The sequence below is a fragment of the Cynocephalus volans genome, chromosome 1 (genome assembly GCF_027409185.1).
Source record: "Cynocephalus volans isolate mCynVol1 chromosome 1, mCynVol1.pri, whole genome shotgun sequence".
In the NCBI taxonomy this organism is placed as follows: domain Eukaryota; kingdom Metazoa; phylum Chordata; class Mammalia; order Dermoptera; family Cynocephalidae; genus Cynocephalus; species Cynocephalus volans.
In genome coordinates, this window is record NC_084460.1 from 111959991 (window position 1) to 111987831 (window position 27841).

General features: G+C 37.5%; 1 protein-coding gene across 10 annotated transcripts in view; it reads left to right on the forward strand.

Moving 5' to 3' along the window:
- LPP (LIM domain containing preferred translocation partner in lipoma) overlaps positions 1 to 27841 on the forward strand; it is a 670167-nt gene that overhangs the window by 508126 nt on the left and 134200 nt on the right. For all 10 annotated transcript variants that reach the window (XM_063111732.1, XM_063111742.1, XM_063111717.1 and 7 more), the window contains one exon: positions 4123 to 4249. In XM_063111732.1, coding sequence (XP_062967802.1) covers positions 4123 to 4249 — 127 coding nt within the window. The remainder of the gene's footprint in view (positions 1 to 4122; positions 4250 to 27841) is intronic.

Here is a 27841-nt window from a genome sequence, read left to right on the forward strand (position 1 = left end):
GACGTGTTGAATCCTAAGCATTACTGGGAGAGAGAAATTAGAGGGGGTCTCTGTGCATCAGAGTGAGAAAAGTACTAAACTACAATTTACAGGACTTGAACAATGAAGGAAAGCCCTTGTCTGTCTTCCTTGCTGTGGGAGAGAACTCTTAACTGAGGAAGGAACCTTGCGTTTATTGGTATTCCACCAGTGTCAAGTATTGTGCACCGGGTGTATGGGAGTGGGGCTGGGGACGAGCAGTTAGCCAAACGAAGTACAGAAACACTGGAAAAAATGATCTCTTGGGGCCTGTCCTCCTAAGAAATTCCGAGTTCATGAGTAGCACTATATAAAAGAGAAGGATCTAAAATAGAGACTTTCCAAATTTGTTGTTTCTGAAAGAGTATGGCAACCAAATAGTAAGTATTTGGAGAGTAAAGTAATACATTTATCTTAAAATCTGTGAAACACTGACAAGGTAAGTACTTTGAAATTAGACTTCTACTTGTAATGTACTTGTTAAGGATAGAATCTGATTTCTGGCTTAGATTTATAGACGACTGACTTGGCCTTCTAGCTGCCCTTGTTTATGTTGAAAGGGAAGCAGGTGTCAGTCGCGGACAATGATAAATTCCATTCCCTGAGGGTCCACCCTAGGACTGAAAGCAGGGAATATCGGGTTTTCTTTACTAGTTGACTTAGGAAAAACAGCAAGCACCATTATTATTAGAGGTAATATTTCATACTTTTCTAGCAATTTCTCTATGGGAAGCAATGTTTGGTTGGGAAAAAATGCATTGAATTTGGAGTCAGATGACACCATATTTTGGGCGTAGTCTCTCCCTTTATAGCAAGCTTGGAGAAAAGGGTAGGTCACTTTTCCATCCTTGTTTTCAATTTGATTCCTCAGAGGCAGGTTGAGAGATTTGAAAAGAGCCCCTTTGTTGCAATGTTCTGAAAGTAGTTAAGTTCTATATAGCATGAGATGCAGGTTATCTCTCTTTAATTCTCACAAACAGTTGAGGGAACACTGGCAAGCACATTGTACACAGGGAAGTTATGAAAGGGTGACAGGCTTACCTAAGGATGACAAGTTTGTGTCATAGTTAACTCTCTCTAGCATAATGCTACTGCCACACAATATATCCCTTTACTATCTCTTGTCACAAATATATTATGCTAAACTCCCCATCTCATTCCAGTTTCACAGCTCTCCCATCCACCCTCCCCTCGAGAGAACTGTCTAAATCTGATTAGGTCACTCCCCTGCTAAAAATTCCTACTGCTGTATCTATTGCCTGGATGTTCCTACCTGAAGATCTTTAGACATATTCCCTGTGGTCTGTGAGCTTTTGAAATTGTAAGTAAATTTAGTGTGCATTTTTATGGGTGCTATTTTCTGCCAAAGGAAGTTCAGCTGATCAGATTTTGAGACTTGTCTATGGTCCCACCTCAGGCCTGGAGTCCCTGGCTCAGGGAGAGTCCAACACATGGCATGGCAATGATGAGCTGACCCTCCTATCTCGCTACCTCTCCAGGCTTAAACTCTGAACCACTTGTGGTTTTTCCCACTGACACCAACTGCCTCTCAGCTCTGACCTGTTGCTTCTCTGAGTTCCCCACTTGACCAAGGTTAGACATGTGATATCTAGCATATCTTTATCACTTGAAGTCATCATGTGGAAAAAGTTATATTTCATGGATTACAAAAGTAGAACTACTTCATCTTGTAAAGTAAAGAAACATAAATTTAGAACATAAAAGTCCCCTAGGATTCCACCCCACAAGATAATCTTCTTTAACACTTTAGTATATGTCCTTTCAGACTTTTTTCCTGTCTCTATATAGCTCTGTAGACAATTAAACTACTTACTTTACTAAAATGGGGCCATAATTTAGATAACCTGTTCTGCAGCTGGATTTGTTAACTTGTTAACATGTCTTCGTTATCTTTGCATGCTTCTATGTAGGGATTTACAATGCATATATTGTCTACTTAGGTGATCCTTTTGATGGGAAGTTACATTGTTACTTTTTATTCCTCCTTTCAAATATAGCTCCTGTAGCCAGCTTCAATCATATAATTTTATTTATTTGTATGAGTATTTTTGTAAAATTTTTCTAAAAGTGGATAGCACGTGTACAGTTTAAGGTTTAATACTGACAAATAACTCATTCAATTTCATATCTATAAACATTCCCACCAGAAACTGTGCTTTTTAAAGTCATCCGTGTGTGTTTCTCACTTCCACTAGACTCCAGTCCTCTCAAAGGTAAAGATTATGTCTGATACATCTTTGTGTCCCTCCCTGATGCTTGCAGAGCATACACAAAATAGACACTGTAAGAATAAGTGGATAAACTAACAAGCCAAAGAACAGAGGAGTGCTTCAATAGCTCCTTTAACACTCACACCAACCTAATAGGACAAGTAATGTCTGCAGTTCAGAGGAGGCCCTAAGTTTAACATTCAATGTTTATTGGATAAATGAGTGAGTCTAGGATAGGCTCTTTTCCTGACTTTACCATAACTGCCTTATCTTTTGGGGGTCTCAATTTCCCAGTCTCACAATGAGGAGATTGACATATGATTTATTAGATCCAGGCATGCAGCTCAGTTTTTTCGTCTCTATCACTTGACAATTCATTCACTAGTTTACAATCTCTCACGCAGATTGTCCAACAATGAAATCAAATTCCAAGGTAAGGTTAGTAACCAAGATAAAAGATTATTGGCCCTTTTAGCCTTCTGCATATTTGGGCTCTACTTTCTATACATTTTAGAATATTGAAAAATGGAAAATTATTGTAGAGAAAATGCAAAACAGTTACAAATCAATATTCTCACATATGTTTATGTGGTATCTCATGCCTCAGACATCACAGAAATGTCTAATATGCATCTCGGAGTTGTTGAAATAAATATTGGTAGTTAGAATGACACCATTTGTACAAGGATTTGTACTTTACAGGACTTTTACATCTGAGAACTTATTTGGTATAGTGAAGACAATGGGACAGTGAATATGCAGCTTTCAGTTTCGTTGAACAGATGCTTGTAAACTATTCAGAAAACAGAAACTCTTGGCCAACTGTTTCAAGAATGGATAAAATCAAGGCAGGGGCATTTCCAATGTACATCACTGCCCATTAGTCATGTTGGAAGTCATCATCATCTCTGTTTTTATAGCACTTTGATTAAGGATGCTTGGGCGTGGTATCAGAAACTGTCAATGTCATAATATAGGCAAAGGAAAATATAATAAATTCTCTTATTTACATAGCACAAAGCTATTTTACATCTAGCATCTGGCCTTTCTTCTCTCTCTACACACTTTGGATTCCTGGTTGGTTATCTCAAGTACTCTCTCTTCTGACATTTGCTTCTCTTACATTGCTATACTTCTGGCTCACCCACCTATTTAAACACCAGCCCAGTGCCAATGCTACTGACTTCTTGTCCCCCTTTGATATCTGGCTGTTTGCAGTGCTAGGAAAAAAATTACTCAACTTCTTCCGCTGGAATAAAAGGGCCTTCTCTTTCTGGACCACTGTACCTGATAAGATTCATCTCATTTCTTATCTCAAACTTCATATGTGTTTCAGAAATACACAACTGCCAGGAACTTCTACCTGTATATTTCCTTTCCTATAGCTGAATGAGTTCTAGTCTGCTCTGCTGCTTCTCTACAGGAAGTCTTCTCAGGTTGTGTGTGATGTCACTTCTTATACCCTGATTGCACACTTTCTGCAGCTGGTTTGTCCTTAATTATTAATGTGCCTGTATCTTCTGTTTGACTAAGATTCTTAGGGAAGAAATGCTCAATTTATTCATCTTTCTTATAAATATACAACTAGTATATAGTGATTGTTTAGCAGTTGTTGAACAAAATAGAGTGCTGCTGTTGTAAACATGGTTTCTAAAGCCTGATAGATTACTCATCCAGATAAGGCAGGTGAATAAACTGATGTGTACAAGGTCAGACACTGAATAAGTGATAAAACTAATTCTAAAACCCAGGTCTCTGAATAGCCAAGTCCAGTGCTTTTTCCTCTCCAATGGAAACACTACTTGTTTAGGCTGACCACCTTGGCTGATGATCTCAATTGTAATGAAAGGACTCTGTGCTTTCTGCCTTTCAGGGTGGACATACAGTGTCGATGGGGCCTTCATCTGTTCCCCCTTCATTCCGTCCAGAAGATGAGCTTGAGCACCTGACCAAAAAGATGCTGTACGACATGGAAAATCCACCAGCTGACGAATACTTTGGTGAGTGGAGTCTAGAGCTGACTTGCGCAGTAAATGTCCTGTTCTGCTTTCCTTATGTAGTAATTAGGAGTGTTATCAGCTGCCCTGGTGAGGTGTTTGAATCCGATGTGTGGGAGTTGGGGCGCTTGCACACACAGCTGAGCCGTTCTGGGAACTGCACTGAGACCGCCATACATGTGATCTCTGCTTAGCTTGCACTAAAATCTCACTGGTCTTTAGAGTTTCTTGAGATACAAATTTGATTTTAAGACTTAATTTTTGACAACTTATTACCTTCCCTTTAGGCAGAAATCAGGTTTCTGTGTACGTTCATGTTTCTCACTGGACTATACTTGTACAGAATTTGGAATTAGGTATTGACTAAACTCTACACCTTCAATCCTTTCCCTGAGTTTGGAAAATATATCTTCCCTTTGTATTTTTAACTCCTCTTCTCTCCAAACCTGTGAATAGCTATGGGTTAATCCTTCCAGTCTATTAGTGTAATGCAAATTCATGAATTATATGCCAATTGTGAGGTGCTTTGGACACATAACCTGCCCTTCAGGGAGGTTATAAGTGTTCAGAAGAGATGAGACAAACACACAAATTACTATTCTAGGTAGGAAGTGACAAGAGGCATTAGAAGGTTAAGGTCAAATGTTATAAATTTTTAAAGCTCTATTTATCAGGAATGTTTATTAAAGAATTTTTGGCACTTGAACCGGGACCCTTTAAACCAGTACCTGTCAAATTTTCTGTGGTAAAAGACCATTTTCCCCTCAATCTGTTGGAGACCAATACTTTTGTACAGTCCAATTAAAATTGCTAGGGAAATTAAAAAATATAAAATGGAAGGCTGAGTTTTATTATCAGATTTAACAGATAACAAATTACTCTTTTAAATTGTTATAATAGTTTCTAAATACTCATTTCTATATGTGTCTCATCATGGGATGATAAAGTTTTTTCGGTCTGACACCCAGCCGCGGACTACTCTTTGAGCAGCACTGCTTTAAGTACATGTAAAGGAAAGACATTTAGGGAGCAGTGTGAGTAAAGGCACAGAGGTGGAAAAATTGCGTCAGGGCCTTTGCTTCTTCAAATATTTCCTATTTTCCCGTCTTTCCTTTTGCTTCCTGTTTGGGAATGTGTAATGACAGGTAAACTAAGGGCACCAGTCTAAATCCACACAGTAGATGGAATGTGAGGTATTATTATATGAAAAGCAAGGCATCTATTTGTGTGCAGGTGGCAGTGTAGCTTAGCTAAAAGAGCCCAAGGGTAGAAATAAAGAAGTTCGGTTCTGGCTCCTTCTCTGCCTCTGGCTGGCTAAGCAATACTGCCTTGTCCTTATCTGCCTGAGCCCCTTTTCCCACGTTGGTAAATCAAATGTGTGGAGCAAATGTTCTTCAGCATTTCTTTCAACACTAGTAGCTTAACTATAGAAACAGCATTAATGCAAAGAAGTGTAACTTTAAAGCTAAATATAAGTTGATGGAGATTAGCACAAATGCATGGAGAATAGTGAAATAAAACAAAACAGAAAACCCACAAAGGTCTCTAGCTGTATTAAAATAGACTAAAAGTGTATCATGCTCTTGACATTACAATAAGAGGAGGGTTTATATTGGGGTCTAAGGTAAACTTAAGAAAAAACAAAGCATATTAAAGGTAAACAATAAGGTCTCTTTATTAAGATATATTAAAAATGAAAAGCTAACTTACCAAGTATATATGCTTCAAATACCATAGCAACAAAACATATAGCAATAAAGAAAATTGGACATAGATAGTGCTAGTGTAAATGCATATATATTGAACACTCTAGGAAATAGATATAAATCATTATCGTTGCTTTCAAGAACTGTCATAGCTCTACTACTTACTAGCTTAAAAAACTTGAACAAATTACTTTCTCTAAACATTAAATTTTGTTGTTTTATCTATAATATGGGAATAATAGCTAGCTTATACTGTTATTATGAGTAATGAATGAAATATTTATAGAAAGCACTTAGCTAAGTTCTTGGCATGTAGAATGTACTCAGTAATCAAAGTTATCCAATGCTCTTGGGGTTTACAATTTATTTAAGAAAATAAGATATGCCCATTAAAAATGTATTAATACTTGACTTAAATTTAACTTTCTAGCAACAATAAAACATATGTCACGAATTGGTAAATAATCATTTCCAAATGGGAATTACTAACTATGAGAAAGAATTTGGGAAAATGGTTAACATTTATTGAGTGCTTATGATAGGGCAGTACTGTTTTATGTACTTTACAGGAATTAACTCATTTCATCCTCATAGAAAGACGTAACCCTGTGAAGTAGATGCTATTATCATTTCCAGATTAGGAATTTAAGGTACAGAAATGTTAGGTAATCTGCCCAATATCAATAACTAATAAGTTGCAGTACTGGATTAGAATCTAGGCTCCAGGTCTATACATTTGAACACCACACTGTAGGAAAAAGGGTGAACAAGCCAGACTGCATATTTAGGAAGGGGGTTATGAAGGATGTTGTCATTAGACAGATGGAAAATAAGGGATGGTTATTCTCTTGTAAGTAGATAGAACAAACACAATATAAGTTGAAGCTAGGGTTATTCAAGGAAAATTTACTTTGTGTGGTAAACATCCAAGTGTCTATTATGTGAAGCCTACTCAGTGGTATTGGGGCAGAAATGGGTCTGACCTTTAAAGGTGCTTACAGTCTAATAGGGGATGTGTACAGAGTTACTGTGTTTTACTATAACACAAGACGGAAAGTGACAAGTGACTTAAACTTCAACCAGTATTCTTTGAGAATTCAGAAAAAGGAGAAAGGACATCCAGAAGCAGGAATGGGAAAGTGTTTATGGAGTAGTTAGCCTTTGAGTAAGTCTTTAAAATTATGCTAATTGAGATTTGGAAATAGGAAGAAAATAGTGAGGTCATTTCTGATGAGGGTGATTTTGACATAACAGGGAATAAAAGCATTGAAGTGAAGCACCCATACAGGCAGTAGCAAATATTAGGAATTAAGATTGGAGAAGTAGATTGAGACTATCTGGAGAAGGCTTTTAATGCCTAGCTAAAGGCTAAGGACTTTTTCTTCTGTAATAAACCCAAGCATGTTGAGATCAAAAGCCAAGGGAACTATTCCATGTATAGTGGTTAAGAACATGGACTCTGGAGCAAGAATGCTTTGGTTTGAGTGCCAGCTGTACCTCTTACTCACAAGGCAAAGTCAGAAGACAAAGGACGTGTCAAAAGAACTGTCGTTTACTGTTCCATTCTTTAAACATTTCCCAAGCACCTTTTCTGTGCCTGCCACTGTGCTGGGTTTTAGGGACACCCAAATGCAGAGACAGCCCTCACAGGGCTCACAGGTTCCTAGGAAGGATAGGAGAGACACACATGTTAGGGATTTCAGTGCAGATACCAGCACTGTGTTGGGTCTGACTGAAGCACAATGTAAGCATTGAAGACAGGGTCCATAAGTCTGCCTGAAGATAAGAGAAGGAAGATTCCATACCAATGTGTTGCATAGGAGGATGCAAACCCAAAGGAGATGAATAAATTCCTCTTTTACTCTCTATCAGAATTTTACCTTAGGCCTATTCTGGGATGCAAATATCATTACCAAGTACTACCCTTAAAGAGCTTCTCTCTCTTGCAATGCTATCCTCACCTACGCTCTTTCTCCATCACTTTGCTTATTTAATGCTAGAATTTTTATTGAAACTATAGCTGAATTGCTGAAGGAAAGCAAGTCTCTTGTGGTCATGTTGCTTTCTTTCCCCTTTTTTCTTCTTTAAGTTGAATAATTTCTGATTCTATTGTTATTGTGTTTTTTTTTTTTTCTTTATGAAGCCTGTCATCACTCTTAACAGTTTTTATTTATAGTTTTAAAATGATTGTAGTTATGGTATGCTTAAAAGTATTGCAAGGAGTATCAAAAGATCACCTCACAGATGACTTAAGTACCAAGGAGAAAACGTAACTTTACAATGGAGAGGTCTGCTGGAAACCATCTTAGTCCAAGTGATGACATTTAGCATCACCAATAATGGGACAAACTGACATGTGCCATCTGATATGATGTAGGACATATACAACATCACCCATGTATAGCCTTGCTAAATATTTAGCCTCAATCCAATCTTTACAAAGTAAAAATTCTAGATGATGAGACATTATTCAAGACAACTTTCCTTAGTTCCTCAAAACTGTCAATGTTATCAAAGACTGTTTAGGTTAAAGGAGATTAAAGAGACATGCCATTCAAATGCAACACGTGAGTCGATTGAATTCTGGATCAATAAAATAACTCTAAAGGATTTGGGGCAAAGTTAGAGAAATTTTAATATGAACTTTATATTAGACAATAGGTTAATGCTAATTTCTTAAATATGTTATTGGAATTCTGGTTGTGTTTGAAAATATCCTTATTTTTAGGAGCTACGTGTTGAAATGTAGGGTGAAGTATGATGATTTCTGCAACTTACTTTGAAATGGTGATAGATGATAGGTAGGTAGGTAGGTAGGTAGATAGATACATAGAGATAAATAAATAGAGATATAAATAAATGTTGTGAGACGGGCAAAATTGCTTCAGGTGAAAACAGCTAGAGATGCTATAACCACACAGCCACAAGGATACCGCTCCTCTCCAAAAAGGTATTGAAGCCTGTCGCCAATTACCTCAAGAATACTTCCTTGGGTGGGCTAAGTAGAGAGAGTGACATTCCTTCACTTTCTCAATTTGACTGTTTTAATGACTACAGTGCATCTCTGAAATTTCCCTTTAAGGCATATCTTATTCCTTATTTTTTTTCCAGACACATATGCTTTCTATTGTTGGTGAGATGAGGACCATTGTGGTGGCAATGACAAAAGCTGATATTTACCTAAAACTCTACAAGTTTAAAAAGCCCAGTCACAGCCACGCGTGACTGACAGATCTGGCGATGATGACTTCATCTTCAGATGTGGAGACAGATTCAGAGAAGCTTGATGAGTTGTTTAAGGTCACATAGCTAATAGTTTTGTGATTCGGACTCACTCCTCTGATCTCAAGTTCATTCTGATTTATTACCATTACAGAAAAGCATATGCTATCCCTGCAGATTTTCAATAGTTGGCTGTTCCCTTCTCATGTCATCTTTTTCTTTATGAAGTCATGATCTTCAAGTGAGAGATGGAAGGATCATGGCTGCCCATGGCCATATATTTTGTAGTCTAGACTTCAGTGTCAGTGATGATATATTTCAAGTATCTTTAATATCCTGAATTAACTGATGTGACACTAAACAGAGGCTTTTTGCCATGGCTTAGATACATAATTTAGGAAGATAGCACCCCTAATACCTTCCTTCCCCCTTGTTAGCCCTTCTGTTGACCTTGGGGAAGGCAAATCACTGATAGTCACAGTTCATCTTGTTTTCTCAAAAGTTAGTTCTTGATAAAATTTTATAGGCAGAAACCCTCAACTGCATCTCAGCTGGCTAGTTTTTTTAGTAATTTCTTCTGAAAAGATGCTAGTTTTAGTGTTTTCATGCCCTCCCCTATCCATCTTTATTAAAATTATGACTCTTGCATTACAATATTAGGTAAACGTCACAGAGTGAACTCCAAAACAGCAACTATATGAATGAGTTCATATCTTTGAAAGAAAAATAAAATATCTGTGCTGTGAGCATTTGCCATCTACTTGGACTTAGTTTTGGCTATTGCAGATTTCCTAAACATGCCCATGTGTCTTTCCGTGAACAGTGGTGTCATTGAGTGGGCCTCTAAACACTACCCTACAGGGGGAAGAGAGGAAACGTAGAAGAAAGTTGGAGGTATAGAAAATTCTTACCTAATTCAATTTGTCAGACAGTGCGTCTTTAGCCCAACTCCTTTCCAGCAAGGTCACATGCCTTGGTTCAAGTGCTTGCATCTTAGAGCAACCTGTTTCCCTGGCAACTAGAAAAGTATGTTTATGCTAGAGGAGACTTTTCAGTTACAGTGATAGATGCTTAGAAAGAACAGGAGTGATGAACTATAAATTATTATAATTTAGGGTAAATTTAGAACTTAAAATAGGAGAGGGAGAATTTTAAAAATTAACTATTAAGATGAATGGGGGAGAAAGGTATCATTGTTAGAAAATTGGGGCCTTCAAGGCTAATTGCCAGCTCTGAAGTTTATCTTTTTTAGACACATTTGAGGGAGAAATGAGTTTGTTGGTAGATATCCTTGAGGACATGTCTTTGAAATTATCCAAGACTTTTTCAGGTTGGATACATCCAGAGCCTCTAGGTTTTGTGCTTTCATTTGTTTTGAAAGAGAAAGCACGTTTATATGTGAAACATTCCATGTGTGTGTCTGTGACCATGGCATGATTCTCTCTAAATAACAGTGTTCTGGCTGAACAGACCCTAAGGCTGAAGACAACCCTATTGAAATACAGTATTCTGGAAGTGGATGTTGTCCTATATCTGTGGAGGGACTGAAATTATCTGACAGCATATTTTTAAGCATGAAGCTGTAATTATCTTGGCATTGTTTATATGGTGTTGTCTTATTCCTTCTTTTAAAAAAATAACCGGTATGTGAGTCTTAAAATTGTTTAGTGAGCTATTTGAAGAATCACTATGCTTTCAAAGCAGCACTGCTTACATTCTCTTGGCATTTATCTAAGAGAGTTTTTTGTTTATCTCTGAGTATTAGTAGTGGAGGATATTAGGAGTTTTTTCATAAAGCTAGGAGTTTGTACTAGTGGCACTAGATTTTACTCTTTCAAAGGACAGTTGGTCAGAAGTGGAAGACAGGAGGCGGCGGGGACCTGGCACGTGTTAGATTCGAGAGAAGAAAGGCATGAATGGGAATGTGCTGTGATTACGTTAGTGATAACACCAGCTCACCATGTCTGGTGCTAGGTATCTTCTCAATGGAGATGAAAATGGAGGTCCAGTGAATGTTCATGAATAGAAACAGAGCCCAAAACAATGGGAGCGATGGTCCATTTCCTTCCTGTACTAGATGGAACAAGTGAACATGTCTGGAGGACTTTGAGTAAGATGCTTAGGAAACTAGAAATCATGATTTGTGTGAGGTACAGTTGAAAGTATGGAGAAAAAATAACCCTGGAGCCCTGATTGCTACTGGAAGACTGCTGCGTAGAAAAGGATTTTCACTTAATATTTGTGATTCCAAAGTTAGCATCAAAGGCAAGTGAAGGGAAGCTGGGAAATTCCAATTCAGTATAATAAAATAAATTGGGGTTTTTTTTTTGTTTTTTTCTTCAACAAACAGAACAAAGTCTTTGGAAAAGTCTAGGCCAAAACCCAGTAACCCTTCGTTGGGGAAGATGGTGATAGGTGCTCAAGCAATGAATGGATGATTAGATTTTACAAGTGCTGTTCAACCCTGATATCCTGTGACTTAAGTGTCTAAACTTGCTTAACAGTCAGAGACTTGTATCCAATTTCTAGTTCTACCCCCAATTTATCATTCTTATTACATACTTACAACTAACATTTATATAATGCTTTTTAAAGCACTTTCGTACTTGTTATATCACTTGAGCTTGACAGCGGCCCTATAAAATAGATAGTATGTTTATTTCCATTCAGCTTATTGAAGAAACGAAAGATATGATTGATTAGGGACTCCTCATTTCCAAGTTGTAGAACCAGTAACTAGCAACATTGCATGGGGGCCAGTCCTGCTGCCTCCTCCACATTCTGTGCTCTCTCTCCCCATCATGCTCTTGGAGCACCACGTTGCTGCATTGGTCATAGGCCATAAGATATGTCGGTTAACATGCTCTGTGTTTTAGCTTTTTAATCTGTACAAGGAATAATGTGATTCGTCGGAAAAGTGTGGAGAGGGCCTCAACTGAGAGGTGCTAAGTAATTTGTGTTTCATTGTTTTTATTATTATGTGTCAAGAAAATAGTTTTCAAAGTGCTCCTGTTAATTACAACCTGGGAAATGAGTTCAGATCGGCAGCCGCCTTCAGTGCAGATGGAACCTGAGGCCTTAAGGATCTTGTTTTCACAGATAAATGACCTAATTAATTTAAAATCCAAAACCAGAATGGAAGAAAATATTTTAAATCAGTAGTTTAGAGAAAAGGTTGAAATGGTTGAGTTTCTTAGTATGGTTGCTCTACAGCTTTTTTGTTAAGTTATCTGTGGGTTGTAGGAATAGAATGTTTTATAGTTGATGAGACATATTAGATATATTTCCATTTGTGGTAGTGACTTCTGGTAAAATGTTTGCTCAAAGTAGTATATGTTTACAGTAATAAATAAATAATAATCCTAAGCATTTTATGTGTTCCTTCTTAGCACTTATTAATTTTTCATTAATTTGGCTAGGGTGTTTTTAAGCATTGATTTGGAATCCTATTCTTATAGTAAAGAATAATGTGGTCTTAGAAACTATCTGGGACAACTCTTCATTTTCCAGAAAACTGAAGCCCAAACGACTCATTCAAGATCATACAACTGAGAATGTTTTGAACTCCATGTCCAAAATTTCCTTTCTAAATAAAAAATAGAAATTGGTCTGCAATGGCAGAAAGAAGAATGGTCGGGCTATTTACAAAGGTGAAGATGTAGGTTGGGCCTACTATCTTTGTGAACCCAGACCTGGATAATACATCTTATTCTAACTTGGATAAGAACACGTTGCTCTTAAAAATAATAAAATAAAATTAATAACGTGTTAGGACCTATGTATACATATTTTCCTGAGCTTCTTAATTTTCAAATACAAAAGAACCAAAGAGGTTCCTAGTATTTTTTTCTCATCATCTTCATCAGATTTATTTACTTCTAATATTTATGTCTTCCCTAGAATGTAAGTCTGAGCAAGGGTCACTTTATTATTATTTTTTTATTGAGTCATAATTGATTGTACATATCTGTGGGGTGCCACATTGCATATCAATACCTGTGTGCAATATGTGATGCTCAAATCAGGATAATTAGTGGCTTATTTCACTTTAGCTCAATATGGTGTCCCCATCTCTCTTCCTAAAACAATGCCTGGCACATAGGAGATGTTTAATATGTTTAATGAATTAATAAATGAAAATTGTGAGCAGACATTCACATTTCCTATGACAGAACATGATATATAGTGAAATACAGAGAGAAAATACTGCATTCATTTAACAGATGTTTATTTAGCATCGTACAGAATCATAAAATGTTAGACCTGAAGGGGATCTTAGAGACGACCTAGGAAAACATCCTCATTTTTAGAGATGATGAAAATGAGTAGGTTTTTTAGGGTCACAAACTAGTTAGTGATAGAGTTATAATAATAACTCAAACTTTCTCATTCCTTTTTTTAATCGCTTATGGGCACTGGAGAATACATAGAGTAAGACATCGTTGCTACATTCATTGAACTTAATTAAAATTAGATTGACACCCTTGGACTTGATCTGTTTTGCATGTGTCTTCTGTGAAACTTAAGGATTGAATCGGTAGATGGAGGTGTTACATGGTTAGGATTTTATTTTTTACATTTTAGATCACATTTTCCCCTACTCAGGGTTTTCTTTGTAGTCCTTGGTTCCCAGGACAATCTCTTACATCTTCAATTTTCTTTTGTTCTGATCTAATTGGGTCACATTAGACAGGGCACCACATTGAAAGAAACATTCTTCTCCCATGTGTACATTAGTTGTCCATAGCAACCAGCCCTGAAAGTTCATCCACTTAAATTAGGCCCATTCAAGGCTATGAACCACCACCCAGGATTGGTGTTTTATATGGCTTGATACAAACATCAGATACCCACTCATTGAGTTATATTTGGATCACCATCTCTTCATCAGAAGGAAAAGAAAAGTAGAAAAGAGACTTCTGCTTTGTAATTGAATGTCCTTTGCCCATCAACTGTGGAAGCAAACTTTAAATTCTGGGATAGAAAAAATTGGTGGGCACATGTTGAATATGGACAAAAAAAGGTCTCAGTTCATAGGTTGTCTGTGGTTGTGTACTGAGACATGACTAGAGCTGACACCTGAACGTACAAGTGCTAATTATGCATTTTCTGATCTTAACACACAAACACACTTATCTGTGAACTCAACTCCCTTTCCCCTCCAAACCTTCCTCCCTCCTCCACCCCCCCAGCAGCACTTTCCCCACAACTTTCTCTAAAACACACAGATAATCATCTCCTTCCAGACTTTGAAGTGACATTAGGATTGTCAGAGGCATAATTAATTGACTGTCAGCAAAGCTATTGTTTGAACATCTGTGGGGTTCTTCTTGGTTGGCATCTGTTGTACTTTTAATTGAATGGAATCATTCATCTGCAAATATTTATGGAGTGCCTACTATACACCAACCATTGTAGTGTGTACTATGGGAGATAATGGAAACGAAGTAACATAATGGCCAAGGAGAGAAGACATTTGTTAAATCCTCTGGTGTCAATGGCTTTCACAACTGGTGGTGGAAAATCCACTCTCTTTCATCCATGTTCAGGGGATTTTGCCACTGAACCAGCTGGCCTGTGTCACATAAAATGCTAAAGCAGTCCATGTGAAGAGATACCTATTCCTGGGATATAAAGACTGCAGAGCCATGCACCGTCTGTGGTTAGAGTTCCTAGAATAGACAGTTGAATGCTTTAAAAGAGAAACAAGCAAAAAACATTCAAGGCTAAAATAACCAGGAAGTCCCTCAAGCAGGTCCAAGTGAATGACCTTATCCCAATTCTCCTCCTAATTCTTACTGTGATGTCAGTCATATTGCATTCCCCACCGTACTACACAGCTCTGACCTCAGACCTCATTTGGTTCTCTGATCACCAAACCTGCAATTTGTACAAGCCCTGGACTGCCTGCACTCCTACCTGGCAGTGAACATCACTTGTTAAAGTTCAACAAGAGAGAACAGAAACACTGTACATGACGATTTCCTGAAGGGGTCAAGGGGATACAGCAGGCAGGAGTAATAGAAAAGCATTTTTAACCTCCACTGACTCTCTCTCTCTGTCCTCTTCAGCCCTAGGAACATGGCAAAGGTAGAGGGACACGTAGAAATCATGTGGCTAGAGAGCTTACCGTTCTGCAGTCACTAGAAGGCACCTTCATCATTTTTACCATATACATAAACTATCCATACTATGTTTGCCTAATATTTTTATTTAAATCAATTAACTTTTTAACCTACTTTGTCTTCATCCATGTCTATAATATTCATAATTTGATTTTGTGGGATGAAGTACTAGTTGCTTTTTTCCCCCAAAGACATTAAACTAAATACCATATTTAAATGTAAAAATGTTCATCCTTGAACCAGCTAATGTTTGAAATACTGAGAAATGTGGATATCATATTCATCAAGACAAATTGGTAGGATATCGTGGTGAAATAAAGTCTTCAAAGTTACATGTTAAGTTATATAAAATAAACCTTTCTTTTTTTGCGTGCAGAGCCATCATGTTATCATGAGAGGCAGTGTGGTAGGGGATAGATCTGGCATCAGGATTCCAAGACCTTCTGGGCCTGATACTGTCACGGATGCACTATGACATCTTTGGCCAGTTCCTTTTATGTGGTCTCACCTCTCATGTTAGCAGATTAGACTACATGACCTATCGTGATTTTTTTGACCTCTTAATTTCTTTGCCTTGAACACCTTTCATATGTTGTCCTCTGTACACCATTAAAGTGTAGATGGAAAGTAAAAACAGCTGCTCCATATAAAATTACAATACTGCTTGCTTCAGAGTTCCAGAGAAAAACTGGAAAACAAACCCAAGAATTATTATTTCCTGGACCGTTTTATGTTCTGCTTGGTATTATTCCCCATTTCCTGAGGTTTATAATAAGATTCATTCCATTGAAAGTACCTTTGAGTACCAGTTAATAAAAATAAAATGGGATTATAGAATATGATAAAGAGTACTATGTACTAGTGTTAGATACCACAGCATCACTCTGTTTCCTAGGTTAATAATGCATTTCACTATGACCCGTGGCATACATAAGTGATAGCAATATTGATAACCATTAATGTGACAATTGTCTTTAGTGTAGATGATACAGCGCTGTCATAAAAATAATAATTCATCTTTTTTAGATGGCATAGTGAAATAAGCACTAGATTTGAAGTCAGGAAATCCAAGTGTATGTCCTGTATCTTCTCTGTGTGACATTGGTGACATTTGACATTTGCTCTTGCTTAGAACATTTCATTGTACATTATTGAGAACCACTCTTTTAACAGTCTTTAAGATTAGAGTGATTTTGCAAGAAAAACCAGTTTGTCCAAGGACAGATTAAGAGATGGAAACAAATTTTTAATTTAGGTTTTCTGATTTAAACGAACTCTTTAATGGAACCTCTTAACCTTGTTTAGTTTCAGTTGTTGCACCTATTAAAAAAAGATGCCTATCTATTTTATATGCTTATTGTGAGGATCAAGTTAAATAAATAGCTGTGAAAATGTTTTTTAAACCCTAACAGAAAACCAAAAATTTAAGATATGATAGTATCGCCCCTCAGTGTAACATCTGGCTTGATTTATGCCATTTATGATTAGTGTGTAATAATCATTCCACTGAATTTTTAATGTTAGTGTTTGTCACTATTTGAGTTAACACTTTGTGTTTTCTTATGGTGTTCTTTTGTTATTGGCATATCATTAAAGAATACAGAAAGTGTTTTTTAGTCATTGTGTGTGAGAAAGCAACACACCAAGATATACCACAATGTTCTCATTTGCTGAGCCAACTACTCTTGCTTTTTAATGTGGAATGCAAAAGAACTAATTCAAAAGAGACAAAATGAATTTTGACTCAGATCATACAGGATGAATCATAACCCACATTCTCATCTGAGTTGTGAAGAAAAAAATTTTTTAAAAATCTACCACCACACAGCTTTACTGTCAGTGTCAGCATAATCAATATAGAGTGTTTTTCAACAGAACAGAGTGCATTTCTCCTAGGCTGAGAACTGCAGGTAGAAGGAAACCTAGTTATTTTTTTCTTTGTCTATAGTCTGCTGAAATTGTCTTTTTCTACTTTGATTAAAACATTCTAATCCAGAGAGTTTTGGGCCCATCAGTAATTGTTGCCCAAACCATTCAGAAATGTACCTGTAATCTCTACTGAACAATTAAAGATCAATCAGAGACTGGAACTTTTATTGAACATTTGGTCCCAGTGTTAGTTTGTCAGGTAGTAGGGAGCAGGGAGACAATAAACCAACAGAAACCTAACCAGGTTGAACTGCTGCTACCACGAACTTAACTTACTTGGGTTTATTGATATGAATGATTTAAAAAAACATAAAGACTTTGTCCTACTGGATTCTAGGATCCAGATTTATAATTTACTTTGCTTTGTAAATGTAACTTTAATAAAAACAGTAACAACAGCAACAAAAAACATTGTGTGGAAATAAAGAGGCACTGTAACATACCCTAGAATATAGTCTCTAATTCCTAGTGAGAATTAATTTTTAAATCATGTTACTGTTGTATTTCATTCATAACATTTATGGCCTGTATTTCTCTTGTGCGTGTGTGTGTGTGTGTGTGCGTGTGTGTGCGTGTGTGTGTTTATATGTCTGTATCTCCTACTTTACAGTAAGATCACTGAGAAAAGAGACCACATCTTCACTATCTTGCTCTTCCCATCTTCCCCGAAGAGCAAAATGAGGAGATAGATAGATGATTTTTTAAATCTCTCTGTGCCACTCACCAAGACCTTTGCTTGCAGGAGGGGCTCTCTAGTCTGATTTACTCCTAAAAATTCCCAATAATGGTTCTATTTAAGATAAAGTTAGCATATATTGAGCACTTCTTATATACTACAAGTTTTACCTGCATTACTCCTGTATCTTGACTATAACCCTGTGAGGTAGGTAGTGTTCTTTTACAGATGAGGAAACTGAAACAAAGAGAAGTTAATTTCCACAGGGTCTAGTAATTGGAGTTGCATTTGGAACCCAGAGCCTGGCTCCTGCATGTACTTTACACTATGCACATGACTATAGTTTGTAGAAGGTGAGCTTTTGCAGAAGGTGAGCTGATTGAGGCCTGGCAATAGATTAGGCCCCCAGGGTCTGTGCTCATCACATAGCTTTTCTGCTAAAACCTATTCCATTTCTTCCTCTGCTTCTTTTGGGGGATGTTTTTCAGTATGATTTGATTTACTATGATTCAAGGGTCCCATACTTACCAGGCAGCAGGTGTGAATCCAGGTGTGCCCTTGCTCTGTTTGCACTATACCAGATGTCTGCAAGGACAGTGTCTTGGATCCCCCAACTGGGCCGCTTATTTCAGATGATATAAGGCGAGAGCTGAAGGTAGTATACTCCTTTAGTTGACAGCACTTGGAATATGCATTGTCATTCCTTTGTTCCCCCTTGGCCTTGAAACCTGGTTGTTGTGATTTTAGCAATATTTGTGTTCAGAAACCCCCTTCTTCCCACAATTTGTTCCAGTTCAGTCCTGCCTTCTTTCACACATGGAAATAGTTACTTTTAATTTTTGACTATCCATCACAGTGGTGTCTTCTAGTCCAGTGAGTCTTAGAAAAGCCAGGTCCAGTCTCACTGCCAAGGTGGAAATGAGAGAGAGCAAAGAGAAGGGAGCTCATCTTGAAAATCAGGTCACTCTATTGACATGTCATCAGGCAGAAGAGTTTAATGCAGTTGCTAGCAATTGGCTTGCTCAGTCGGAAGTTGATGCTATTTTAGGCCGTCAGCAAGGAGTGTCAATTTATCTGTGAATTTTGGCATTTTCTTTCATTAAGGTGGTTCAGGAAGTCAGACACTGATTAACTGATTCATCAACTTAGTTCCCACTCCTAATTTTGGATGTATGGTGTCTTTAGGCAGCTGTCGTGACACCCTACTTCTGGAGAAAACTTTTCTTGAGCCTCTAAAGCAATCCTGGGAACAGTCCTACTATCCTGGAACCTCCCATGCTCTACATCTCCGGTTACAGGTGACATGGGGATACTATTCCTTCTGGTTCTTTAGCAGATCAAGGAAATGCAATTCAGGTGTGTGCATCCAGTTGCCATCCCGAGTTTGTCTATAATAACAGAATTCTCAATAATGCATTAGGCTCAAGGTGGATTTTCCTTTGGAGATCATGTAAGAAGATACCTATGGAAGGAATGGCCTCAGCATTGCAGTCACTTTCGAAGTCAGGAGATACCCTAGACAGTCACAAGATTTGTTTAGGTAAGAATAGGAAAATTCTAAACTTTGTGTTGTTGGTAAGGTTTGAGATCTGATTTTATTTATAACCGTGCTTTAAATGAGAAAGACAAGGACTTCTAGATAGGAAATTTATGGTGTTCTTTGTTTCTTCCCTTATTTAACAGTTATTGAAGACCTTCTATGTGCCAGGCACCATGCTGAGCATTTCCATTAAACATTAGCCTATAAAATAGAGACAGAAGTGCTTACAAATAACTCAGTTACAATATGATAACAATATTACTGGAGTTTGGTAATAATATGGGAAGAAAAATGTTAGAATGGCTTACTATGAGTAGAAAAGTGGGGAAAGGTTTTCTAACATAGATAATGTTGGGACTGAATGTTAGCGGGACTTTCCAGGTAAACCATGAATTTAAGGGCAATTCAGACAGACATTTTGGTAGGAATAAAGGTATAGAGACCAACAGAGGATGGCCTAGAGATATGTCTAGAGAATAGGGTATGGGAAAGAGAAATGAGACTGAAAGGATGATCAGTAGTTAAATAAAAAGGCCTTTTGTTTCCTAGAAAAAGAGTCTAGAGTCTGTCCTGAAGGCCCTGAGGATCCCTGCGAGGTTTAAACAAGGACGCAAGAAAATGATTAAAGATCAGTCTGGGTGCTGTTGCAGGAGAGAGAAGATTTGGGAGACTGGAGATCAGTCTGGGTGTCATTTATACTATTCTAAGGGGAGTAAGGGCCTGAACTAAGGCAGTCAAGTTGTGAGTTTGAAGGGGTTGAGGAGGGGGGCTTCAGGGGAGAATAAGAAAGATGGGTGAGGCTTTTTCCTGGGCTTCTATGGTGGGTGAATAATGATATTAAGTGAGGTGAGAAAACAGAAGTTCAGTAGTGATGATGCTATCAGTCCACAGAGACTCCCCTATTGGGAAGCAGTTTAGTTTCATTCATCAATACTTATTGAGCACCTACTGTGAGTGCGTACTGTTCTAGGCGTAGGTGCAAGAGCATTGAATAAAGCAGACAAAAAGCCTCTATTATGGGGCTTAACATTCGAGTGCACATAAATAAGCAAAATATATGGTATGTCAGATAGAGGTATATTTTATAGAGAAAATTAAGCAGGAGAAGGGGTTAGTGAATGATACAGTGGTGGCGGATAGGTGGAAATAACACAGTACATAGTGTGACGAATGTAATTGTGAAATCTGGTGAAATCTGGCCTGCCTAATTTTGTTTTCTTTCCATTTTTTTGTTTGTTTTATAAATTATTATTTCTCCTAAATGAAGGAAATAAACAGCAATAGCAGCATAAACATTTACAAACACATCTTGTGTATGCACAATAGTTTGTGTTGCCAACATACACATGCCAAGAAAGACAAAAGAAAGCAGCAGCTAAAAAAGTAAATATCAAAAAAAAAGAGAGATTACCTCAGACACTAATATCTGTAATTCTAAAAGCAGGATAATTTGAATTAGAAAGTCACAGAAAGGGACCTTAGATTTAATCCAAATCCCTGCTTTTAGACAGAGAACCTTAGACCCAGCAAGGAAGTCACTTATTCAAGGACACTCAGGTAGCTCTAAAATCCAGGTTTCCTAACAGCCTGTCTAGGGATTCTACCCTTATCCACCATGCCAGAAAGGCCCAAAGCTTGGAATCTGGGAGGTCTGGTTGCTTAGGCTTGAATTTCCATGTTGCCACAGTGACCTTAAGCAGGTTTCTCCACTCTTCACACCAGCTTACTCATTTGCAAAGTAGGGATGATTAGAATGGTGTTTGTGATAGTCCTTTTGGAGGATCAAATAATAACGTATTATTATTATTAACTGTAAATTACTTATAGCAGTTTCTGTGATTCATAGTGTTTAATAAATGTTCACTAAATTATTGTAATACTGAGGTTATTAGAACATCATGTTGTAGATTTCTCGGGCTTTGTGTGTTTGGACGTAAACTTGAAACCAATCTCTGATGATGACCACAGGTTAGGTCTTCTGGAATTTCCAATTAAGATGTTAAATATTAAATAGTTTTTGGGGGGGTCATTGAATAACTATAAAACATTAAAATAACTTTGATATTAATTACACTTGTATGAGTTTTAGACAAGCCAGCCTAGAGCAGAGTTCACTAAAATTTTACACCAGAAGTGGAACCCTAACCTTTAAAGACAGGGCCACTTCTTATTCATTTATGTCTATCTAACACAAATTGCCCTCAGGATTGTTGACAGCCATTTATAGTGTGCTGACTAGATACCATGCGCCATGCTGAACACTTTACACAGCTGATCACACTTAATCCTCACAGCAGGTAGGCATTCACATCTGGATTGTACAGATGAGAAAATTGAGTCCTAGTGCAGTTCAGTATGTAGACCAAGGTCACACAGACATTAACAGGCATAGCCTCCATCTTCATAAACCAGGTTTCTATTCTTGTTTGCTCAGCAAACATCTGTTTTTATTGAGGATACTTTTCTCAGCTAGCCTACTATATTCTGCAATTAGTCTGCATTTTCCATTACTGTCCTTTCTGTGCCATTCCTACTACTCATTCATAGAATTATAAAATCATACATTGTTGGGGCTGGAGGGCCCCTGAGTTTCCTGGTTCTCAACATGAAGACTAAGAATCACGTGGGGGAACTTTATCCCTACACAAACCTACACACCCACACACACCTACCTTGTACATACACTGGGATTCCGACATACTGACATAACCCTAGATTCACCCCCAGTGAGAAATACCATCACTCTGAGAAAATTTAGCTGATGAAGTATGCCATTTCCCCCAGGTGTGGTGGGAGGGGGAAAAAGGTTGAGAATTACTGATCTAGTCCAATCTCATATCACAGACTTGAAAACAGAACCAGAAAGTGGCAATCACAAGATTACAGCTCATTTATGATGTATCTACATATAAAACCTGGGTCTTTAGACTTTCATTGTTAGGCTATTATCTTGTTTATTCCTCAAAACTGCCTTTGTGAAATGCACTGTTATCCTTCATGGTTCTAGAGAAATCAGAACAGGCAAAAGGAAGAGAGTGATTATTTTGCCTGGGATTCCATTGCAAATCACTTGGTCGAGAGAGGATAAGTTCATTATATTATGCTGCTCTATACCTATTCAGTTGGCTCTACTTAAGTAACAGCTCATCAATATGGAATGCACATTTTCATAATAGTAGGTTTGTGGGTTGCATAGCTTTTTTTGTGTCTGTTTTCAATTTCTATTCCTTTGATAACTGAACAAATAGCAGAGATGGTGAAACCCAGCAGGAGAATTATCTCCTAGATTTTGTGTAATCTTTCTTGTCTGGTGAGTCAGTATGGCTAGTAATGACACAGTACATTATAAGGTCATTTGATTTGTTTGTTAAGTAAGTTTTTGTGAAGAGCCTAAATATATGCCCATCACTGACCTAGGTGGGGTGAATCGGAGTTGCTGTAAACACTTTCCAGAAAAAAAATTTGCTATAAATGAATTAGGAGGTCTCTGCCCCCAAGAAATTCACAGTCTACTAGAGGTTAGAGAATCAAAAATGTATGATAATCCTTTTCCCATGTGACAAATGCTCCTTTATAGGAGCTCTGTACATATGGCTACGAGAGAGAATGGTTGCGGGCCTTTGGGAGAATAGGGAGATTAAGGGGGGATATCTGAGCCAAGTGTTTAAGAAGGAATAGAATTTTTCCAAGTAGAGAAAGGGAGGGAATGTGTTGCATATAGAAGAAACAGTCTGTGCAAAAGCATAGGGGTAGGAAAGCATGGCATATTGGGGACAGTAAGACATTGTTGCAGACTTCTTAACAGAAATTCTCTGGAACTGAAGCAACATTGAGTTGAAGGAGAAGTGGGACATGGAAGGATAGAGAATCTGGGGTCCAGTGATAAAAGAGCTTGTGTGGTATGTCACAGAAAGTATCTTTTGGATGTTTTCCTGAGCAAAATGGGAAACTCTTAACTATTGTAAAACACTGAGTAACATCGGTTTATTGGTATAGAAAAAAATGAAGGGGTCACCATTTCTATTGCCATATAGCACTACCAATGGCCTGGATAACTTTATAAAGTCACTTCACTGGGGATAATGAGGCTGGAATTTTATGAGAACAAATTTAAGAGACTTGTGGCGTGAGAAAGATAGTATGCTTTCTTCTCATTCAGTTCAAAACAGGAAGGTGTGCAGAAGTACAGATCAAGTCAACTATATTTTTGGTGTATTTTGTGTGTATTTAGATTTTTGCACATCAGCAATACTATGAGAAAACTATTATGTGAATGATGCACCAGAGTCAACTGAAGGAAGGACCATCAGTTTTTAATAGTATGTATATGTGCACATATAGATTTAAAGATTACTTTCACCTTCCAAAAAATGAGACCCTCAGAAAATCATCGTGTGCGTGCATGTGTGTTGTTTGTGTTGGTCCCACTTTCAAACAGAAAATGTTTCAAGGTCCCAATGCCTGCTTAAGGATTTGTATATGTTTAGGGTGGAAAATACCTTGCAAGGGATTTTTTTCTGTCATTCTTTTGATGAAGAAAATGATACCCAGAGAAAAACAGGAGTTTAAGCCACAGCCACCAAATGGCAGTGCCCAACCTAAAACTTGGTTCTTTACATCAGCCCGAGGAACTTCATTTCCCTTTTGCATCGCCTATTTACAAAGTGTCTGGTAGTTTCTTATAGCTGGAGAAACAGTAATACAGGAATATCTGGGGAAATTGGTGAGGAAGTTTGAGTGAATTTATCATAGGTAACCTTAGTTCAAATCATGTTTGAAAAGGAGAAGGTGCAGGGAGTGTGGGCAAGACATAAGAGTACCTTAGACCTTCTTCCCTTCTTCGTTTTCATATTTGTTTGATATGATATGAGAAGGTATTTTATGAACTATGTAGGATTGTATCAGTATTAGTTCATAATGCCTATGTTAGTTTTCTATTGCTGCTATAACAAATTAACACAAACCTAGGGCTTAAAGCAACACACATTTTTTATACTATAGTTCTGTAGGTCAGAATTTCAACATAGGTCTCACTATACTAAAATCAAGGTGTTAGCAAGGCTCCACTCCTTTCTGGAGATTCTTGGGGAGAAACTTCCTTTCCTTTTTCATCTAGAGGCTTCCCACATTCCTTGACTTGTGGCCCCTTCTTCTGTCTTCAACCTGCAACATAGCATCTCTGATCATCTCCACAGTCACTTCTCCCCCTGGCCACAGCTGGGAAAGGCTCTCTGATTTTTAAGGATCTACGTGATTAGATTTTGCCTCAGATACTCTCCCTATCTCAGGATCCTTAACTTAATCACATCTGCAAAGTCCCTTTTGTCACATACAGTATTAACAGGTTTCTAGCCTTAGGACGTGGTCATCTTTGGGAGACCATTATGCTGTCTACTTATGCCATCTACCATGTGCCCTTCTGGTAAGTTTTCAGTGGTCCTCTAGAGATAACAGTGCTGGGTTGGTCCCATCCTTGGGACAGGCATGGAGTGGCCTGGATAAGCCTGTTTGTTAAGGGACACAACTCTTCTGTAGATTCTAATCTTGGAGTACATGAAAGCTTGAGATTTGACTGTAATTTTTTTTTATAGCACTGATACTTCCTTTCCTGTGGGAAAGGTACATTCTAACTAAATAATCACATGAAGGTCCTGGAGTATCTAAAACAGATTTGCTGATTCCCAAATAAGCTTGTTCTTTTTTTTTTTTTTTTTTTTTTTTTTGCCTTTTTCGGGACCGGCACTCAGCCAGTGAGTGCACCAGCCATTCCTACATAGGATCCGAACCCGTGGCGGGAGCGTCGCCGCTCTCCCAGCACCGCACTCTCCCGAGTGCGCCACGGGCTCGGCCCTAAGCTTGTTCTTTTTGACAGAGCATATGAGCTCATGTAATATTAGAAGCCCAGCTATAATTTTCCTTGACAGGGGTCATTTCTGTCCAATTCTTTACTTAATGCATCTAGGCTCCTTCCTTCCTACTTTCCTTCCTTTCTTTATTGTCTCCTTTTCCCCTCCCTCCCTATCTCCCTTTCTTTCCTTGTTTTCATTTACAGAGAAGTGCTGGAAAAAATGAAGGGTAAGAGTGAGGGAAGAAAAAAAAAGGGAGAAATAAATGTGTTAAAGAGTGTCTGGGAAAAGAAAAGAGATCAGAGGGAAAGGTTGTTCATCCCCACCCCCATCCTAGTCTTTGTTTTCTGAGGACAGTTAAGTCAGGAGTTCCAGAGTTGAGTAGCAGAAAGCTCCATGGATCGCACCGAAGGGAATTACAGAACCTTATGGCTGATGCTATAGGAAGGGACATGTTTATCAAAGCATAGGTTCTTTCTGAATTAGGAAACAAACATGAAAAAAAGAAAAGAAAGAAGCATGGTTTCCAAGTGGAAATGTTTATCTCCAACAATAAGAGCCAGGTCAGACACAGGTGAGAAATGAATAAAGTTATTCTAAGATCTAGACAAGAAGAGAAGTGAGGGAGTGTGTTCCGATGGTCTTAAGGATGCACCTGCAATTACATTCCAAAATTCCCTCTTCTGTGATCTGCTGGGCACTGTATATTGCCACATTAAAGCTAACTATGACAATCAGATTAATCAATATTGTCATAAAAGAATATCCTAAGGAAGGGAAAAAAGACGAAAAATGTCTAAGGCCTCTGATTCATATTTCTTCGTAAAACGAAGGTGAAAAAACATCCCCCACAGTATTGGGGTGTAGAGCAAGCTGAATATTAGTGTAAATGCTCTTTAAACTATAAACTACTAGAGTTGTAAAAGTTTTTCTTTCTGATCCACTTTATTCATTATCTCACCATAGAATTAATTTATTTTCTCTTACTTGGGCCAGAGGGAAAAGTTTGGACCAGTACTACTTTCTCAATGGGTATTAAAGTAGGAGGATCCCACGTGGACGATAAACTCAGTGAGAAACTGCTGGAACTGGCTGTTCTGGCTCTTCTTGCCATAGTCATGCCCACAGAGCATTTGGACTTTGTTGTATCAGGGATAATTACCTCGAGAGTAGTCGCAGTTTTAATCCAGGTCTCGTGGAACTGTGTATGGATATAGTCTACAGGGAGCATTCCTATATTTCTGTGCTGCAGAGTGACTGTGTCTACAGTCAAGAGTTTCAACCTATCTTAGAAATTTTCATTTCCTCCACCAAAAATGCATGTGTATTTGTGTGTGTGTGTGTACATATATATGCATATATTCAAATATTTCAATTAAGATACAAAAGTCTCTAGAAAAAGTGAAGAATTCTGTAACAGTTCTGAAAAATAATTTGCTGTATGTTACGTGATTAGTCTGTACTAAAATCAGTTATTAAGAATTACACTAACCTCTTTAACTTGATATTCTCTTCCTTTGTTTGAATTGTTTCATGTCCTTTAACAATTATTTATAGTTTTCTTCCTTTCTTAATAACTTTATTTCAAGATAATTCAGTTTTTGTTGCTATTGTGCAATCTTTTTGTTTCCATTTCTAAGTGGTTATTGCTAGTATAAAAGGAAGCTTTTGACTTTTGATTACTTACTTTATATTCAAACACCTTACTGAGTTATGTTATTAACAGACTTTTATATTAAACCGTCCATTTTCTTCAGTGACTGTTAGGCTGCTGAAGTTCTTTTTGTTTTGGGAGTTTGGGGGGCTTTTGTTTGTCTGTTGTTGTTTTTTTTTTTTTTTTTACTTCTACTAGAATTCATTTGGTTGCTTTAATTTGCCAGAAAATCATGCACTGCATCAAGATTTTCAACTATGTTAGCATGATGTAGGCATATTACTCAATTATAGTTTTTAAAATATCTTTCTTGTCTGTATTTATAGCTCCCTTTTTACTTTTGACTATTTTCCCCCCTCAGTTAAGCTTTCTTTGTGTGTGTGCATGGGTGTGTGTGTGTGTGTGTGTGTGTGTGTGTGTGTGTGTGTGTGTGGAGTTTCCTTATTTCCTTAGTCATTATTTTTAATGTTTAGACATTAATTTCTACTTCCTACTTTGATTTAGTTTATTTAGTTATCCGTTCTTGTAGTATCTTAATCTGAATGTCAATTCACTTATTCTCTTTTTTGTTTAGTAACAACAAAAGCAATTAAATTTATAAATACTACTCTTTGACTTTATCTGCATCCCATGAGTTCTGATGTCTTTTTTTATTTATTACAAATATTTCATAATTTAGTTGTTCTTTCACACAAGAATTACTTACGAATTTATTTACAAGATATTTTTATGGTTTTTCTTATTTATTTCAATTTTTTTAATTGAAAGGATTTAAGCCTTGAAATTTATTACCAACATGTAAATTCCTGGTGGAGCATTATGAAACTTGTTGGGCTCATTGGTGAATTTTGTATTTTGTCAGCTGGGAACACTAAATACCCCCACTTAACTTGATAT